The 19,464-nt window shown below is 37.8% G+C and overlaps 2 protein-coding genes and 1 pseudogene across 3 annotated transcripts; all 3 read left to right on the top strand.

The window, feature by feature from the left end:
• Positions 1 to 9,605: 9,605 nt before the first annotated feature.
• LOC145594758 (flavonoid 3'-monooxygenase CYP75B137-like) lies at positions 9,606 to 12,097 on the top strand. Its single transcript, XM_081651096.1, has 2 exons — positions 9,606 to 10,805; positions 11,270 to 12,097. Exons 1-2 carry the CDS (start codon positions 9,885 to 9,887, stop codon positions 11,891 to 11,893), a joined length of 1,545 nt encoding a protein of 514 aa, XP_081507222.1. The 5' UTR covers positions 9,606 to 9,884; the 3' UTR covers positions 11,894 to 12,097.
• A 436-nt stretch (positions 12,098 to 12,533) lies between these two features.
• LOC145594722 (cytochrome P450 71AU50-like) lies at positions 12,534 to 15,049 on the top strand. The gene is made up of 2 exons (XM_081651059.1): positions 12,534 to 14,056; positions 14,274 to 15,049. Exons 1-2 carry the CDS (start codon positions 13,115 to 13,117, stop codon positions 14,919 to 14,921), a joined length of 1,590 nt encoding a protein of 529 aa, XP_081507185.1. The 5' UTR covers positions 12,534 to 13,114; the 3' UTR covers positions 14,922 to 15,049.
• Positions 15,050 to 15,323: 274 nt separating this feature from the next.
• Positions 15,324 to 19,381, top strand: LOC145594731 (carnosic acid synthase-like; annotated as a pseudogene). The gene is made up of 2 exons (XR_014102865.1): positions 15,324 to 18,009; positions 18,101 to 19,381. The product of XR_014102865.1 is annotated as a carnosic acid synthase-like (transcript).
• Positions 19,382 to 19,464: the final 83 nt, after the last annotated feature.

Genomic DNA, 19,464 nt, shown 5'->3' with positions numbered 1-19,464 from the left:
TGATCATTGTTCCAAATCATGGATTACATTTGACTTGAGCTGTCGAAGTTAAAACTGTGTTGATTACTTTGTCCAAGTGTGTATAATTTATATCATTGCCATTTCTTTACAAAGGTCTTTATAATAGTACGTCTTTTTGTTGTTTTTATGATGATATACTGATTGAATGTAGTTGTCCAAACTGAAAAGGTTTGGCCTTGAAAGCTAAATGTCTTGTTATTTTGAATACATGGAGTATATGCTTGATTTGTCTTTTTGTGTTCTGTTATTCGTCAATGTTACTCGTTAAAACTCATTTGTATAGGATTGTGGGTTGTTTACTTACTTCATTGCTATTAGCGTCTTGTTAATCCCATTTAGGCTTCAAAGGGGTTTTGAAGTACCAGCTTGTGGTGGTTTAGAGCAGTACCAGTACATATTTATTTGTTGTACTTGAGATGTGAACATTTTTGGAGCCATAAAACTGCCCTTTTCTACTATCAATTGTAGCAAAGGGTTGTTGCCCTGCAATCCTTTCCTTAAATTTGTTTTATGATTCCGAATCTCTTCGCGAGGTCAAATTTCAGATTTTGTTGTCTCAGTTTAGAGCATTTTTAATGTATATCTTACTTCAATTCTCATTTCTGTTATAAGATAGGAAGTGTTCTGGTGAGGAAAATTGATCAACTATAGAGATTTTATTTACTCATCTTATAATTGAATTTCAGCTTAAACTTCTTGGAAGCTTAGCTTTTACCATTTATACATAAATCATAAATGGTTTGTGAGAAGCCTGCTTTTTGGGAACCTTGTTCCTGTGAGACTATGACAAAGCAGAAGGTTAGGGCAGTTACAGTCAATGTTCAGTGTAGGAATCTGCTGAATAAAGTTTCTTTTGATCAAGATAAAAACAAAAGATTTATCCCCCTGCAAATATGTATCTGATGGTGTTAGGGCATGATATAACATTATTCTCCCCAAAGAATCAGAAATCTTTTATGAATCCCAAAGTAGCTGAAGTAGTCTATGCCCATTATGCAGCAGAGTAGCTCATCTGCTAGTATGGTGCTCATTCAAATGCTTCCTCCAGGCTCTAGTCAGATGTATGGTAGCACTGGTACGTCTCAATAGTTGCTATAATTTTTTATCCATTAGTCTTCATCTAGAGGATAATGCCCATAAGAAAATGTTGCATGATCTTAAATTGCTGACTAAAAGGTTGCAGCATTCCGTCTTCACATTTTAATTTCTTTTAGTCCTTTCAAATAACCTAAATCTTTGTTTTATTAGTAAATGCTGAGCGCAATCAATCAATTATAGTTTGTAGGGTAGATTATAGAGCTCCAAGTTATGAGGATCATTGAACTTCACATCTGGAAAGAACAAAAGGTCAAATCAATGACTGTTTAGTGAAATTTAGGGATGATTAAAGACAGGTTTGTCCAAGGTACTCTTGTTATTAACATTTATATCTTTATTGTCTTACACACACTGTGAATCAAGTTTAAATGATGGAAAGATTTATTAGTTGTCTGATTGCTATTTTGTACAATATGTTTTCTTTTTTGAATATTTGATTTTGTGCAAGCTGAGGTTGCTGCCCAAGTGGTTTGATGTAATCTAATTCGTCTTTTTCACCCACAGAATGAGCAAAAGAACTCTTTGGATCTTCAGTTCTTCTTCAAATATGGCTAAAGGTTATGTCAAACAAGCTTTGCTGCAAAATATCTCTTTTGGGTAAATTTTTTTACACTTGTTCTATTGATGATGTCTTAATAGTATTATGTGGCATGTAATAAAATTGTCTGTTTGGTCTATATGATTGTATATTTGACTGAGATTAGTTATATATGGGGTAGTAGAAGATTAACTTTGACATTTGAATTTAATTCAGGTGATCATGTTAATGGTGCACCAATGTGTCTCTGAAGCTGCAAATTTAAACGCTCTTCATATTTCAGGAGGCAAGGCTACAAGTCTTTGACTTCAAAAATATGTTGCTCAGGAAAGGTTCTATGGATTGAATTCATCTTGCTTCAATGCTTATAAAGAAGCTGGGCTGTACTAAGCTTTTTTTGGATGTCCTTTTCGTCAAGGATAGAAGGCTTACAAATTAAGAGGTTGTTCTACCTCAGAGATTTATGGAGCTCGTTGATGTAAGCTTCTTACTTCCTAATATTTTTTTCGCTCCAAGGTTCGTTGTTACGGTGCATTTTTAACTTCAATTTTTTGTGTTCAGCCTCTGTAGAATGTCAATACATACAATTGAAGAAGTTTAAGTTGTGACATGTCTGTTATTGTGTATTTGACCATAAACCAATTTAAGATGGGATAGAGGCCATAGGGCCAACGAGTATGGATGATTTACATACCCTTACCTGTATAATTTCAAAGAGATGTTTATACATGATCCTTAAGTGACCTACTTCTATTACACCAATGTATCTGACAGCTGTTTAAACTTGAGCTGAGCTAAGCTGTACAGTACAATCAAGCTCCAAACATTCGTTATTCATCAATTTGAAAAATCAATAACCTTCCTGCAACCTAATCAATCCAAATTAAAGCACCAAACATTCGTAACCTATCTATGTCAAAAATCAGTAATTTTCTTGCAACCTGTAAGTTGTTAGGCACATATTTGGTAGGAATCACAGGACATGTGATTTGGTTGTCAGCTTACTATTGCAGATTTGCAGTGTATGAAATTAAATTAATATCATTGCTTTTTTTGGAATGATTAGCTGCTGCATCTAATTTAACCGTTGCAGAGGAAATCTCCATGATTTCAGAAATTTGGGTTCCTACACTATTGATCCTCCTCATTGTGTTATTGTTGATATTCTTCCCCACCAGCAAATAAAACCATAGACAACCACCTCCTCTCAGTAGATCCAGAACTCCAAAACTACTTAACCACCTTGGCCCAAACCTACTATATTCTCTCTCCGGCTTAGAATGAAGCTTTGTGTGGTAATCTCCTTATCGGCTCTGGCTAAAGAGGTTCTTAAAGACCATGACACCATATTCACCAACCATGATGTGTGCATTGCTGTTAGAGTGGCCATGTACAGAGGCCAAAGCATCGTGTCGTCTCCCTATGGTTGCATGGCGGCTGTTGTGGAAGGTTTGTGTGAGAGATGCTCTTGCACTTGATGCCATTTGTCACAGTCACGCAAGAGCTTTGACCAACCCGCATAGGCACGCAAGACCTACGAGATCTCACTTGCATACACTCGCTTTAAGGGAAACGAGCCAAGTGACGATAAAAGCAACTCACACTCATGTTTAAAGCTTGTGAGGTTATAAGGAATAACCCCATGTGCTTAGACCTTAGTGCTAGCGAGTGCTTAGCTAAATAGGCCTTGGGCTTGTCGCTAGCACGCAAGCGCGCGCTAAAAGAACCTTTGAGTATTTTGATGGGTAAAACTCCATAACTATCTATCGTATTGATTGATGGGACTTATTAGGACCCTAATGGATCATACATGGCCTAAGGGCCAAGGTTTAAGTAAAAGGGTTGGGTCCGAGAGCCCATTATTGTGTTACTGTCAGTTGGATATTCACTAGGTTTTCCGGGCTAAATCAAAATAAAGCTCTTTAGGGGGCATGTGCTCACTCAAGGGTCTGTGGCTAACCTAAGGGTGGCCCTATGGCTAGGAGGCTTGGGCATAGGATGGTCTATGGGGACTATAGCACATGAGGATGGCTTAGTTGAACACTTAATAGGACAAACCGACTCGGTGGTCTTATCCAAGGCGTATGTGGGTGGACCAACCTAGCCTATGGCTAAATACGATGCATTGCTAGCCTAACAAAGCGTGGCTTGATATGGGAATGTGCTTGGGATCATGTCAAGAAGTCTATACGGTCTATACTATGGTGGAGACTACAAAGGCTTCCCCATGGAGGAGCAAGCTCGACCTAGCCAACGATGACTATGGTTCCTATGGTGGAACCATGGACTTATGTGGCCATGGGTTAGTCACTAAGGAAGAGCTTAGGCAAAATGTTGTGGTCTTATCACAAATACCTTTAGTGGACCATAATAGTAGGGATTCCTTGATGGTTAACTTAATCATTGTGGATAGCATATGGTTGTCTTGATTCAAGGGTGGGTTGTGTTATGGAGATAGTGGGCGGTTATGGTCACCACCCACACTTCACCACTCTCCCTAAAATTTCAAGACGGTTATGCTGAGGTGGCACGTGACAAATTATAGCTCCTAAAATATAAGTCCATGTCGGTAGTTGGTTGACTAACCGTTACCTTGACTAAAATCTTGTCCAAAGTCAGTTCGGACATGGTTAACCCATTTGCTACAACAATTCCTATAAAATTGGAGCACCAAAGTAGTGGAGCGTTGCCTAGAACGTGGGTAATTATTCGGAGGGAAGAATGGCACGTCATAAGGTAGTTACGCCACTTACTTAGTGCCCCTAGAAAATAGAAGCACTAAGGGAAAATGGGTATGTCATATAAGCATAATTGATGCATGCCTTCTAAAATGTAGGAGCATGACATAGTAGGACGGTTATGAGATCATGCATGACAAGTTCAGATGCATCTAAGTAACCATGCAAGTAGTGGGCAGATACTAGATCATTGGGTGTAGTGGGTAGTTATCCTAACGGATTAGGATGTAGTCAGTGCCTATAAATAGGTTAAGGCATTCATCTGCTTGGAGCTCTAAAAAGAGATTCTAGAGACAGCATGAGTTGGACACAGTAGTTGGCAGAGACCAACGTTACAAGGTTCGCGGTACGGAGCCACGAATCGCGATCTGATTCGTGCGAACCGGATCGCGTTTGGTGGTCGCGAACCAGAACGTTGAAGGTGGCGACTCCTAGTTGTGGCTGAGCAAACACGGTTGTTCTTCCTCTGCAACCTTTAATGGCTTTTTTCCCAACATTTTTAATGCAGTTTTCTCTCTCTTTCTTCTTTCACGTGTATTTTCTTTTTTAATTTATGAAGTTTTTTGACTTTTTTCTCCCTCCTCTCTCCTGATTTACCTAGCAGTAACATTTTTGTTTTTATTTTTTATTTGTGCTCACTAAGGGTGGCGGCTAGGGTTTTGTTTTACTTGGTAAAAAGCTTAAAGGCCTTAAACCTATATTTGTCTCTCAACAACTTGGGCTTTTTTTAAATAAACAACTTGGGCTTTTTATTTTATTTACTTTTTTTAGCAGTCCATTCACCTAGATATAAAAACTTTTCAATAAAAATCACCTATATAATTTTTTTATTAATTTAATTATTTCGTACCCAATTGTACCGGATTCACCACGGGTAGCGTTCCGCGTATTCGTTTCCGTACCACGTTTCGAATCGAATCCCGTCCCGTGTAACGTTGGCAGAGACAGCATAGTGAAGGAGCATCACATCTATAACTACCTTACCTACAAGTTGTCATGAAAGAAGCACTTTGTTTGAACCCTGTACTACCCTGCTGTCGGAGGCTACACCATCCTCAAGGGTTCCCAAGTCTTCATCAATGCATGAGCTATTCATTGAGATCCTTCAATATGGCCTAACTCATTAAACTTTGACCCAAAATGGTTTGTGAATGCTAAGTTTGACTTTGGGAATGACTACAATTACTTTCCCTTTAGCTCAGGCATACATATTTGTACCGCTGACAAGATGGTCATATTTTCACTAGCCTCTCTGTTACATTCCTTTGATTTGAAGTTGTTGGAGGGGGAACAGTTAAATCTTCTGGCAAAGTTCGGGATTGTCTTGAGTAAGAGAAAGCCTCTCATGGTGATCCCTAAGCTTATCTAGTCCATCTCTATATGAATAAGTAAGCTCTGTGCATTATTCTCAGTTGTGAGATTTTATCATATAATTTTATATACAAAAAAAGTGTTTTGTTAATGCATAACATTTTGAGTAAATAAGAGGAATGGTTTATTATAATTAACGGTATATTGTAGTTTTATCATTTTTATCAACTTATAATTTTACAAAATATGACAAGGTGTCACGAGAGGTGCTTTGGTGGGTAATGTTGAAAAAAGGTATCCCATGAAGGTACTTTGACCAGGTTAAGGTTATGTATCGGGATATGTCAACAAATGTGAGGACATGTGAAGGGTTGACAAAAGATTTTCCTATTACACTTGGATTGCATTAAGGGTCAAGGGTCTGCATTAACCCCTTTCCTTTTTGCAATGGTTCTAGATGAAGTAACTAGACCAATTCAAGATGAATTACCATGGTGTATGCTGTTTGCGAATGATATTGTTTTTATGGATGTAACTAAAGATGAAGTTAATGCCAAGTTGTAGCAATGGAGGCAAAGATTGGAATCTAGAGGGTTAACCGAAGTCGGAGTAAGACTGAATATTTGGTATGCCGCTTTGGTACTCAGAGGTAGTGAGTTTGTATGGAAGGGCTTGACCATGAGTGAATGCTTTAAATATCTTGGGTCAATCATCCAGAAAAATGGTGACATTAATTAAGACGTGACCCACGGGATTAAGTCGGGGTGGCTTAACGGGAGAGTGGCCACGGGAGTGTTATGTGACCGAAGTATTCCCTTACAGTTGAAGGGAAAATTCTACAGGACTGCCACAAGACAAGTGTTGCTCTATGGTCCAGAATATTGGGCTTCTAAGAAGGAGCACATTAAAAAGATAGAGGTTACAGAAATGCGAATGTTAAGGTGGATGTGCGGGAACACTCTAAGAGATAGAATCAGAAACGAGGTTATCCGCAAGAAGGTAGGAGTGGCAGGCATTGCAGACAAATTAAGGGAATACCGTCTGCATTTGTTTGGGCATGTAAGACGAAGACCCGAGGGTGCACCGGTATGAAGAGTGGAAGGGTGGGACCATGGAGGGGTTAAACGAAGGAGAGGGAGACCGAAAATGACTTGGTTGGAAGGAGTTAGTATATGAAGTTTTTGGATTTGCATGAGGATGAGACATTGGATTGTAAGGGATGGAGGAGGAGGATCTTTGTCGATGGTTACATGGAATAATCAAGTTTGGTTCATGTAGGCGACCCTAGTTATGGGATTAAGGCTTTGATTGATTGATTGATTGATGTTTCTACGTCTTCTTTAACGATCTTTGCATCAAGCTATTTTGGAAAATTTGGCAACTGATGAGAGGTTAGTTCAGCTTCTGCTGTTCAGATTGACCAAGCACTAAACGTTTGTTATTTATGCATATCAATATATCATAGTTCAATAAGTTTCTTGCAACCTGGTTAATCCGCCAAAATCTATTTTTATTTATAGTGTGATACTAGTTTTGTTTATGCAGGGAGTCTTTTGATAGCAAAGTAAACTTATCTATTTTGGTCTCCTTGTAAGTTAAGAATATATCAGATTATCAGTAAACTATGTTGGGTTGAAATTGTACAGGAATGCAGAACATTACAGCTTTCATAACTTATGAATTATGGACTCTTGCTGCCATGAAATAGTTTACAGTGGCAGGATATTGGTGAGAGTCGTGAGACAGAAGATTACTGGAGTAGTGACTTGTGACTGTAGGATAAGAGAAGGATAATATTAGGAGAGTTCATTTAGGAACTTCTGCATTTACTATTTTAATCAGTGTGCTTCTATGAGTGTGACTGTTGATTAGTTCTGTTTCTCTAGTTTACAGTGGCAGGATATTGGTGAGACAGAAAATTACTGGTGTAGTGACTGTGACTGTAGGATAAGAGAAGGATAATTTTAGGAGAGTTCATCTAGGAACTTCTGTATTTACTATTTTAATCTGTGTGCTTTTATGAGTGTGACTGTTGATTAGTTGTCCATTCTTTCTGTTTCTCTGAGTTCTTCATTTCAATTTTCAGGAAGAATTCGATCAGTTTTTTTAGTTGGTAAACTTGGGTAATGCATCTTGAAGGAATGTAGCTGTGATGACATGAATTTAAAGTTTCCAGTGTTTTAAACTAGCAATTGATGTTGTGGACCTTATGACAGACTGATATTCATCAATTCCTTACATTGATTTCATGGAGTTAGTTTTGATATTTGTATTAACTTTGTAAATGTACTGAATTATTAATAATCAGTGATTAAGCATGAATAGAAAGTTTTTATGATGGGAATATATGTTAGTCTTTTGTGCATATGTGAGTTTTAGCATGCTGCCCAAGTTTGTTGATTTGAAGGTTTTCCTTTTTCACCAACAAAATGAAGCAAAATAACTCTCGGGAATGGGATCACTACCAAAGAGATTGCAGAAGATATGTAGAACAAGCTTATATCTTCTTTATCTTGTTCTATTGATGATGTCTCAATGGATAACGTGGCATGTGGAAATTGTTTATATTTTAATTGGTCTGGCTGACTGTTAATTTGATTCAGATCAGCTAAGTAGCAAGGATTTAGAAGCAACTTTGCTGTAGATATGAACTTTACTCAGATGATCAAGTAAATGGTGCATGAAAGGTTGCAAATATAATGCTTTAATGAAAATCATTCTCTTGGTATAAGTAGTAAGTCTACAAATCTTTGATTGCGTGCCTAATAAGCTTTGAATTGGAACTGTGATTGTGTTCACCCATTGCTGATATGCTTTCTAAGAAGCAAGACTGTCTTTTCTTCCTGGATGCAACATGCAAGGCTTACATTTTGAAGAGCTGGTATTACCTAGGTTTATGGATTTCTGAACATTGTTGATGCAAGCATCTTATTGTCCAATTCTTTTTTTCCAACCTTTTTGTTACGTTTTTTTTCAAGGTTAAATTTATGTGCAATTTCAGATGTGAAGTTTTATCAAAGTCCAGGGGCAGTTTGTGACATATTTGCTATAGGTTTAAAGCATGTTGATGAACATTACTTCGTATGTGTTTTTAGAGTTAACATCAATATGATTGGTTGTGTGAACCAGATGATGAAAGCTATGCCAATGACTTTTCTTCACTCATTCAAAACCATGCATGGTTTATGATTTCGGATGCGTAAGATTTGAAGCAGCAACTATCACATACGTATATGGAACTTTCTGTTGGGGGTTTCAGCAAGTATATATTTGCCGCTTACCTAGCTGTGGCTAGTTGAGTCCTTGGGAGGTAATTTTAAACTTTTTGTCTTCTTTTTTTCTTGATAAACCATAAACCCACTGAGAATCATTATTGCAAAACCCTTAATAAATAGCAATGCATAAAATTGCTGAAGCATACGCTTTGACTTGAATCACTTGTTGTACATTTGACCATAATCCAACTTAAGTTTATTGGATAGAGCCAACGAGGGTGACCAAGTTTATGTATTAATTACAAGTTTACGAGCCAACTAGTTGAAGTCTTATAGATAAATTATAAATACCACTACAGTAACAAAGAGGTAGTTTGACCTAAGCCTACTACTGAATAATTTGACAGCAGATTTTAGAGGTTATTTCAGAATCAGCAGGCACCAAACATTTTTTATCAGAGAATTTTGTTTGTTTTATATTTTCTGCAATTTAGTTTGAGGTCCAATTTGCTTGACATTTTGGCAAAGGCTTTAAATTTATCCACTCAACTCCCAAGACGTCATGTACAGATTTGGCTGTCAGCTACTGCACTTAATGCGATGTGCACCAGAATATTTAATTAGATACTCTCTGTTTCTGTTTATTTATATATTTATTTTATGTTTTTATGTATCCATTAATAATTTTTTAACTATTTATTTACCCGTCATTGGTTTAATCTATTTTTCAAACACGCTTCCTTTGTCCCACAATATTTACACATTTTTACTCAGTTCCACTTTCACCTATATGTTTCTTACATCCACTTAATTTTTCCCGAAACAAAAGTCTACATAAATAAAAGTGGACAGAGTAATATATTTATTTATTCAGACTGATTAGCTGCTTATTTTATTTGATTGTACTATTATTGATCCAACCATTTTAGAGGTTGCCTCAAAAAAAGAAAGAAAAAAGCCACCATGATTTCAGAAACCTGGATAATTCTACTACTGACCCTCCTCACTGTGTTTTTGGCTATAACCTTCTTCACCAGAAAACAGAACCACCACCAACCACCACTCCCCCCAGGCCCATTGGGCCTTCCCATACTAGGGAACCTCCTCTCACTAGACCCAGAACTCCACACTTACTTTGCTTCATTGGCCCAAACCCACGGCCCAATTTTCTCTCTCCGGCTTGGGACGAAGCTCGGTGTTGTCATCTCCTCTCCTGCTCTGGCTAAGGAGGTGCTTAAAGATCATGATGTCATCTTTTCCAACCGTGATGTACCCATTGCTGGAAAATTGGCCACGTATGGCGGCCACAACATAGTTTGGTCTCCCTACGGCCCCACGTGGCGGCTGCTGCGTAAAGTCACTGTGAGAGAGATGCTTGGTGCTTCTACACTTGATGCTCTGTATGGCATCCGTCGGCAGGAAACCCGGCAGATGATCCGGGGATTGTCGGAGAAAGCGGGGACGAAAACGGCGGTTAATCTAGGAGAGGAGGTGTTCTTGGTGGTGATCAGGGTGGTGACAGGGATGTTGTGGGGTGGTGCCATGGGGATTGAAGAGAGAGAAAAGGTTGAGTCGGAGTTTAGAGTGGCGGTGACCGAGTTTGTAAGGTTGTTGGGTGCACCGAATATATCAGACTTTTTTCCGAGTTTGGCATTGTTCGATTTGCAGGGTATAGAGAAAAGTATGAGGAAGTGTGCTAAGTGGTTGGATGAAATTTTTGAGAATGTGATTGATCAACGGCTGAGAAATAATAGGGAGGGAGATGGCGGGAGGAAGAAAGAGAAGGATTTTCTGGAGGTTTTGTTGCAATTAAAGGATGATTATGAGGGTGAAGGCAATGATAAGGTGTCATTTTCCATGACCCATCTTAAATCTTTGCTCATGGTATGCTTCTTTACTGTAATACTCTTAATTACAGTTGAAAATTATAACTGATAATTTTGCATATTTACTGCTTCAAGATATGATTTTGCCTTGTGATTGACACTCTTAGTAGGACCATACTGATTGAACTTTGGTTTGGCTACATGAATTAGACTGAACTTAATCTGAAGCTTGTGTAGGCCTCAGTTATCTTAAGCTTATTATGTAATCGCTGTAGATTTGGGTATTAGTGAAGTTAAACCTGATTATGGTTGACTCTGAAAGTTGTAGGCTACTATATTTTAAAACACAACAATGTTTCCGTAATTGAAATTTGAAGACAAGTAATTGTGATGGAAATATAGGTCCTCCCCTGTTTAGAGTCTTGCTCATCTCCAGTGTCTGTTCTTTATTGTTCCACCATTATAAAACAATACATTTCATTCTGTTTATATATATTAATTATTATGTATTTTTATGAGCAGGATATGGTGGTGGGAGGAACTGACACAACTTCAAACACAGTTGAACTTGCAATGGCAGAAATAATGAACAAACCAGAGGTGCTGAAAAAGATCCAGCAAGAGCTGGACACAGTGGTTGGAACAGACAGCATGGTGGAGGAGCATCACATCTATAAACTACCTTACCTGCAAGCTGTCATGAAAGAAGTACTCCGTTTGCACCCTGTACTTCCCTTGCTAGTTCCTCATTCCCCGAGTGAGTCCTGCATTGTTGGAGGCTATACGATCCCCAAGGGTTCCCGAGTTTTCATCAATATATGGGCTATCCATCGAGACCCTACAATATGGACTGACCCATCAAAATTTGACCCAGAAAGGTTCTTAAGTGCTAAAGTTGACTTCCGTGGAAGTGATGACTTCAATTTCTTACCTTTTAGCTCAGGCAGAAGGATTTGCGCTGGGATAGGAATGGCTGAGAAGATGGTGCTGTTTTCACTGGCCTCACTGCTACATTCTTTTAACTGGAAACTGCCCGAGGGAGAACAACTGAATATTCAGGAGAAATTTGGGATCGTCATGTCCCTGAGAAAGCCTCTCATAGCAATCCCTGAGTGTAGATTATCTAGTCCATCTCTGTATGAATAAGTAAGCTCTATGCATTATTCTGCTCTTCTGTATGTTGCTTTGCATTTCAGGTTTTATTTTAATCATGTAATTGTTGATGCACAATAAAAAATATTCTTAATGCATATAATTTCGTGTTTATAAGCTTTTAACATTGCATTCCTATATATTACCTACAGCATTGTGTTTCATTAGCTTATATAAATTATTTCCTCCCTATGATTATCCAAGATGTTTGCCTTTTCCATTATGACAATTTTTGTAAGGCAGTTATTGTAAGCTATTATAAGCGTTTTTGTTACATTGATGAATGACTAATACTCACATCAAGATTCTATAGCTTTTGTCAACCAAAAAAAAAAAAAAAAAAAAAAAACCTTGGCATTTTAGAAATTTGACTGCCTTTATATTCAAGTACCAGTTTCCTTAGTTTCTTTATTTGGTTGCCTTTTATTCAGCTTTCTATTTTGATTTCTGACCAGCTCTTAGAACTCTTTTTGGATGCTGGTCTTTCGGCTTCAAAGCTTCTGCCGGGTGGTGGGTTAGCTAATTTTTCACCTGCTACCTACCTTCCCCTTTTGTTGGTTAGCTTTGGTTTTTCAAGGATGCCCATAATCATCTTTATGTAATATATTATCGTCGTTTCTATTAAAAAAAAAAGTACCAAATATTAAGTACATAATCAAATTTCATCCATGAATTATCTCTAAATCTGTTTCTTGAAAGCAAGTGACATTATCATTTACTTTGTAGCAAATCAGCACTATACATCTACTTTTAATTTTGATGCTAGAATTAGTGTTTAATTTTATTTGCAAATCATGGTAATTGAGCAAGAAAGAAAGTAATTATCAGCTTAATGTTATTTTTTCATACCTGAACATAATTCAATCATTCAACACCACATATGAAATGCAGGTGGACCCTTGTTGAGCTTACAGTGGATGATATTTTGACATTTGTCTTGATACTGGATATATCATCTGCACCTTATTTGTTATTTGACTAATTTCTACCTTTGCTTCAGTACCATGTATCTGTGATGCTACCTCCGGTCATTTTATTTGCAACTTTTGAATATTTTATACCTCACAAATAATACTCAAATGTTGCAAATTATTAACTGAGGTAGTCTTATTTTGCCGCCTATTTATTGTAAACTATACATGTACTGTCACCATTAACTATCAGTTAGGCCTAACCACTTCAATCTTTTCTCTTCATCTTCTCACAAAAACTAGCATGTTGTTGCCTGAAGCAACCAGTGTGTGGTCATGGTGGTGGAGTTCTAGCAATAAGGAAGGCGAAACTTTGCGAAACATCTTGACCACCCTTGCTCCCTTGTTCATTATTTTCTGGTTCATTTTCGCTGCCAGGAAGCAAAACAAGGAGAATCCTCCTTTGCCTCCTGGACCGCGTGGCCTGCCTTTAGTTGGATACCTCCCTTTTCTGGATTCCAATCTCCATCATTGCTTTCACAAGTTAGCCAGTTTATATGGTCCAATATTCAGATTCCGGCTTGGAAGTAATGAATGCATTGTGGTCTCCTCATCGTCTCTAGTCAAGGAGGTGGTTAGGGACCATGATGTCGTGTTTGCGAACCGAGCACCCCTTATTGCTGCTAAAAGTCTTTTGTTTGGGTCGATGGATATTGCCTTTTCCGATTATGGTGTTGAATGGAGAAAGATGAGAAGAATATTTGCCACTGAGATGCTTAGTAATGCTCGTCTTGATGCCAGTTATTATCTAAGGAAACAGCATGTGAAGAAAATGATAAATGAAACCTATGAAAAAGCTGGTCAGTTGGTTGATATAGGTGACCTAGCATTCTTAACTCTTGTTGGTTCTGTTATGAGTATGGTATGGGGGGATACATTGAAAGGGGATGAGGGGTCTGTCATTGACTCTGAATTTCGAGCTGTCGTAAATGAACAGCTAGAACTTCTAGGGGCACCAAATATTTCAGATTTTTTCCCTTTGCTTGCTAGGTTTGATTTGCAGGGAATAGAGCGCAAAATGAGGATAATCTCAAAACGGAATGAAGAGATTTATGATAAAGCCATACATCACTATGCTGGAGAAAGTATTCAGCGGAAGGATTTCCTAGGGCATCTCATGCAGCTTACCAAATTTGAGGATCATGCAACATCACTAACCTTGCCTCAAGTTAAGGCCATGCTCCTTGTAAGTGTAATATTCCCTTTTTATTTATTAATATATATATATATTTTTTTTTTGCTGATTTTTCAATTATATACTTCCTCTGGTCTTTTTAGTTGATACATTTTTGCACTATTCACAAACTACACTTGGTATAAATTAGGATGTTGTAGCTTGTGTGTGCACATAATATAAGTTTATTACTTTACTGTATATTTATCTGCAAATTGGTATCTTTTAGGATGTTGTGGTTGGGGGAACAGATACAACAGTTGCTATGGTTGAGTGGGCTATGGCGGAGATATTGCGACACCCAGAAGTACTGAGGAATGTCCAAGAAGAACTAACTGAAATTGTGGGATTAAATAAAACAGTTGAAGAGGTTCATTTGCCTGAGTTAAAGTATCTTAATGCAGTTGCAAAGGAGACACTTCGTTTGCACCCACCTCTCCCTCTCCTCGTTCCTCATTGTCCAAGTGAGCCTTCTACTATAGGAGGGTATCACATACCAAAGGGTGCTCGTGTCTTCCTCAACTTATACTCTATTCAGAGGGATCCCCTTAATTGGGAAGATCCATTACTGTTTAAGGCTGAGCGGTTTTTAAGTGGGTCTGCTGCTGAGAAAATGGACTACTTGGGAAACCATTTTCAGTATCTTCCATTTGGGTCGGGAAGGAGAATGTGTCCCGGAATTCCACTTGCAGAGAGGACATCAATGCTTGTTTTGGCTTCAATGCTGCATGCTTTCCAGTGGAAGTTACCAAATGGCACAGTGGAGGTTGATTTATCAGAGAAATTTGGAATTGTTGTGAAAAAATCAAAACCTTTGATTGCTGTGCCGAGTCCTAGACTCTCCAACTTAGGTCTCTATTCGAAGAATGATAAATAATATTCGAATACTACAGGGCCTGGCTATCTGTACTTTAAGAATAATAAAGAGACTAAAAGAGAGATTGTGATCAGCTAGAAGAATATATTGCATTATTGCAATAATGTGTAATCCATCAAGTACTATAATGATTATATAGTAGTTTTTTTTTCTTGCTTGAATCAAAGTGTTCTTATCTTTCTTGCTGTATTTTTTCTAGCAGAGAAGACAAATCTTTTCTCTCTATACAGTGCAGTGGTTAAAAATTCAGATACAGCGGAACAAGGCACTTGTATCAGGTTTGATAACTCATCTTGCTTGCCGCATATCTCTTTTAACGTTAAAAGTGTGGTGGCATCTTAGCCAATTATATAAATGTATTGTGTGATTTACCTGCCTTTGTTAATCATATTAGTTCTGTTCGTAAATCTATTGTAACCTTATCTAGTTATCTGGTTGGTCTGGTGGCTGAGTTGTTTTTGGTCGACTGTTATCTTAGATTCTTTTAGTTGCATGAGCCTGTCAAGCTGTAATCAGGGCAACCTAGAAAGAGATGTGATCTTGTGGTCCTAAATGGTATTATCTGTATTTCGAGCCAACGGATGTAACAAAGATATATGACTAGTGATGTACAAGATGTTAAATTTTGCTTTCCATTTGCCTGATAAGAATGTAAAATGCTGCTTTCCATTTGCCTTATAAGAAGGTATTCTTGCTCCCCACATATTTTCCCTGCAAAAATCTATTAGTTGCCGCTTGTTTACTCTGTTACATTATCATTTTTGTCATTGCCCTCCATTACTTGGATCTTCATAGATGAAATTTGTTTTTTTGTGGCTGTTATCCTAGCAAGGAGGGTTTTCTTCCCACCACAATCCACCATTATGTGATGTCTGAAAGTTTGTTCTTTTTCAATAAAAAAAGTCAGATTCCATTTTATACTGTCACAATAAAAGAAATGTACAGTTGTTAATACACATCTTTGCAACAAATTTCCTTATTAATTTTTTCCCCTGTTACTCCGGTTAATTAGTTGGCATTGATGTATAATAGATAACCAAGAGAAGATGATAATGTGTAATTTAATCATGTGATTTGATGTCTATAATGTAGTTGCTTGTCTTATGAATCAGAATTTTCACATTTTTCAATTGTCAGATACATATGCTGCCAGAAAAAATCTTTAGTTTCAACACAACCAATTAAACATGGTGACTATTACTCATAGGATCAAAGACACTTCTTGTCAGGTTTGATCACTTGGCTCAAACGAGTTGAATTTAGACTGGATGGAGTATAAACTGTGTTACTTTGTGCTAGCTTCAGTGAATTATTTTTCCTGTGACTATCAAATATGCTTTCTCTATATACTATCTCAGCAAGAGCACTTACAGTAGAATTTATCATCGTTTCTGATAATGTTCAATTCTTTCATGTGCAACATTGCAACTCCTTCCATTCTAGAACTGTAGAAATGAGCAGATTGTTAACTTCAAGCTGCAAATTCCTTTTTCAGTACATGCTAATCATGGGTTGAAGAAGGAGGTATAAGTTCATAATTCGTACTTTCGTGTTTTATTTTGTTTTTTGTTTGAGATGGATCATTTAATCTACCCAATAATGTTTGGTTATGACTTTTCCTTAGGCTAGTGCCTGTACGAGCCTCGTGCGGCCTTCAATCCAGAACTTCTTATTTGTTGCAAGCCTAGAATATATGCATTATATCATTTCTCAAAATCATATGAAATGTTGTCCCTTTCTTCATCTCTTCAAGCATTAACCACCACATATGAAATGCTGTCCTTTTCTAAAGCTGTCAATGACAATTATTTGTCTTGTTGAGACTTCCTGCTGCAAGTTAGCCAATCATCTGTCTCATATTTATCATGTGTAGCTATAATATCTTCAGGATATTTTGAGGTTCTGAGCACCACATATGAGATGCAGGTGGACCCTTTGTAGATCTTGCAGTGAAAGGTACATATTTTGTTAAGCCTTTCTGCATTGCTAGAGAATGAGCATTCTGTCATTTGCTTCATTTCGGAATTGCTTCATTATTTTTTCTGAGGTTCCTGAACACAATTCAGTCACATAGTCCAGTACGGCCATATATTCCTTAAGCTTAACCAAGGCCTGCCTATGCAGTTCAATACCTTCATTTCCACATACCTAACATGTCACAGGAAGCAACCAGTATGTGGTCATGGTGGTGGAGCACCAGCAATAAAGCTGATGAAACTTCCCGAAATATCTTGACCATCCTAGTATTCTTGTTGATTATGTTTTGGTTTGTTTTCAATGCCAAGAAGCAAAAAAGAGGAAGCCTCCTCTACCTCCTGGACCTTATGGCTTACCTTTTGTTGGATATCTCCCTTTTCTGGGCTCCAATCTCCACCACAGCTTTAATCATTTGGCCAGTTTGTATGGTCCAATCTTCAAAGTCAAGCTTGGAACTAAAGAATGCATCGTGGTGACCTCCCCATCTATAGTAAAAGAGGTGGTCAGGGACCAGGATGTCATTTTTGCTAATCGAGGAGATCCCACTGTTGCTGCAAGGAGTGTTTTGTTTGGGACAATGGATATTGGGTTCTCAGATTTTGGATTTGAATGGAGAAAGATGAGGAAGATTTTGTCAGTCAAATGATGAGTCGTGCTAGTCTTGATGCTAGTTATCATCTCAGGAAGCAGCAGGTGAAAAAATTGATCTATGATACTTATAGTAAAGCTGGTCGATATAGGCGAATTAGCTTTTTTTACCCTTCTCAGCTCAGTCATGAGCATGATCTGGGGGGATACACTGAATGGAGAGGATGGTTCTGTGATTAATGCTGAATTTCGAGCTGTCATAGATGAAGATGTGAAACTCTTAGGGGCACTAAATATCTCAGATTTTTTTCCTTTGCTGGCATGGTTTGATATACAGGGGGTAGAGCGTAGAATGAAAATGATCTCTCACCGCCTTGAAGATATCCTTGATTCAGCCATAAATCGTCACAGTACAGGAAATCCAAAATTGCAGAAGGATTTTCTGGGGCACCTCTTGCAGCTTACCAAACTTGACGATCCTGCGACATCACTAACCTTGCCACAAGTTAAGGCCATACTCATGGTATATGTCATTACCAACTATATATAATCTTTCAATTTTCTCGTCCTTGTTAACAATATACTTATTTAAATTTCATTGTTACATTTTTAAGGACATTGTGATTGGGGGCACAGATACAACAGCTGCTATGGTTGAATGGGCTATGGCAGAGATGCTGCAGCATCCACGAGTAGTGAGGAAAGTCCAAGAAGAATTAACCGAGGTTGTGGGATTGAATAATACAGTTGAAGAGGTGCATTTACCAAAGTTGAAGTATCTAAATGCAGTTGTGAAGGAAACACTTCGTATGCACCCATCTTCTCCTCTGCTCGTTCCCCATTGTCCGAGCAAAGATACTAGCGTAGGGGGATATATGGTACCAAAGGGTGCTCGCATATTCGTTAATGTATATGCTATTCTGAGAGACCCAAAGCTTTGGGAAGATCCATTACTGTTCCAACTAGAACGTTTTTTAAGCACATCTTCTGCAAGTGTAGACTACTTGGGCAGTCACTTTCAATTTCTTCCATTCGGGTCTGGCAGGAGAATATGTCCTGGTATTCCACTTGCAGAGAGGATGTCAGTGCTTGTGTTAGCTTCACTGATGCATGCTTTTGAATGGAAGTTACCAACTGATACAACGGAGGTTGATTTCTCTGAGAAATTTGGACTTGTTGTGAAAAAATCAGAACCTTTGATTGCTGTGCCAGTTATCAGGCTTTCCAGCTTGGAGCTATATTCATACAATGATTAGCATTTTCCAGAGCCTATAAAGCTAGTTCTAACACAATAATGTTGATTCCATCATGTAATTTAATGATTATAATGTAGTTACTTATCCAGAGCCTATAAAGCTAGATATTATGCAGTAATATTAATTCCATCATGTAATTTGATGATTATAATGTAGTTACTTATCTTTCTTGTATCAGGATTATCACATATTTCAATTCTCAGAAGATATATATGAAACAAAAACACCATCCACTTCGGCTGACAATCTCTAGTTTCAGCCTTCCCTCTGTTAATAACTCAGTCAATAGAAAGCGATGACTCAGACTTAAGGGAAAAAAGATACTGCTTTACAGGTTTGATAACTCACCTCACTGCATATCTTTTATTGTGTGATTATCTGCCTTTGTTAACCATCTTAATTCTGTTTGGCAATCTATTAGAGAACGCGTCTGAACACCATTACTTATCTGGTCGGTCTGGTGATTGATTTTTTTTTTTGTTTGACAGTGTTGTCTCAGATTCTTTTTATTGTATGGGGCCTACGAGTCTTTCAAGCTGTAATAAGGGCAATTTAAGCTAGAAAGAGATTTGATCTTTTGGTACTAAATGAACTGACTTAGCAAAGATGTATGAGTAGTGTCTTGCAAGATGAGGCTTATTTCTGCTTTCTGTTTGCCTTATAAGAAAAGGCATTCTTGCAACCCATATATTCCTCCCCCCTATAAAAAATCTATTTGTTGC

The sequence above is a fragment of the Chenopodium album genome, chromosome 2 (assembly GCF_948465745.1).
Source record: "Chenopodium album chromosome 2, dcCheAlbu1.1, whole genome shotgun sequence".
NCBI classification, from domain to species: domain Eukaryota; kingdom Viridiplantae; phylum Streptophyta; class Magnoliopsida; order Caryophyllales; family Amaranthaceae; genus Chenopodium; species Chenopodium album.
This window is presented reverse-complemented; position numbering and strand designations above follow the sequence as displayed.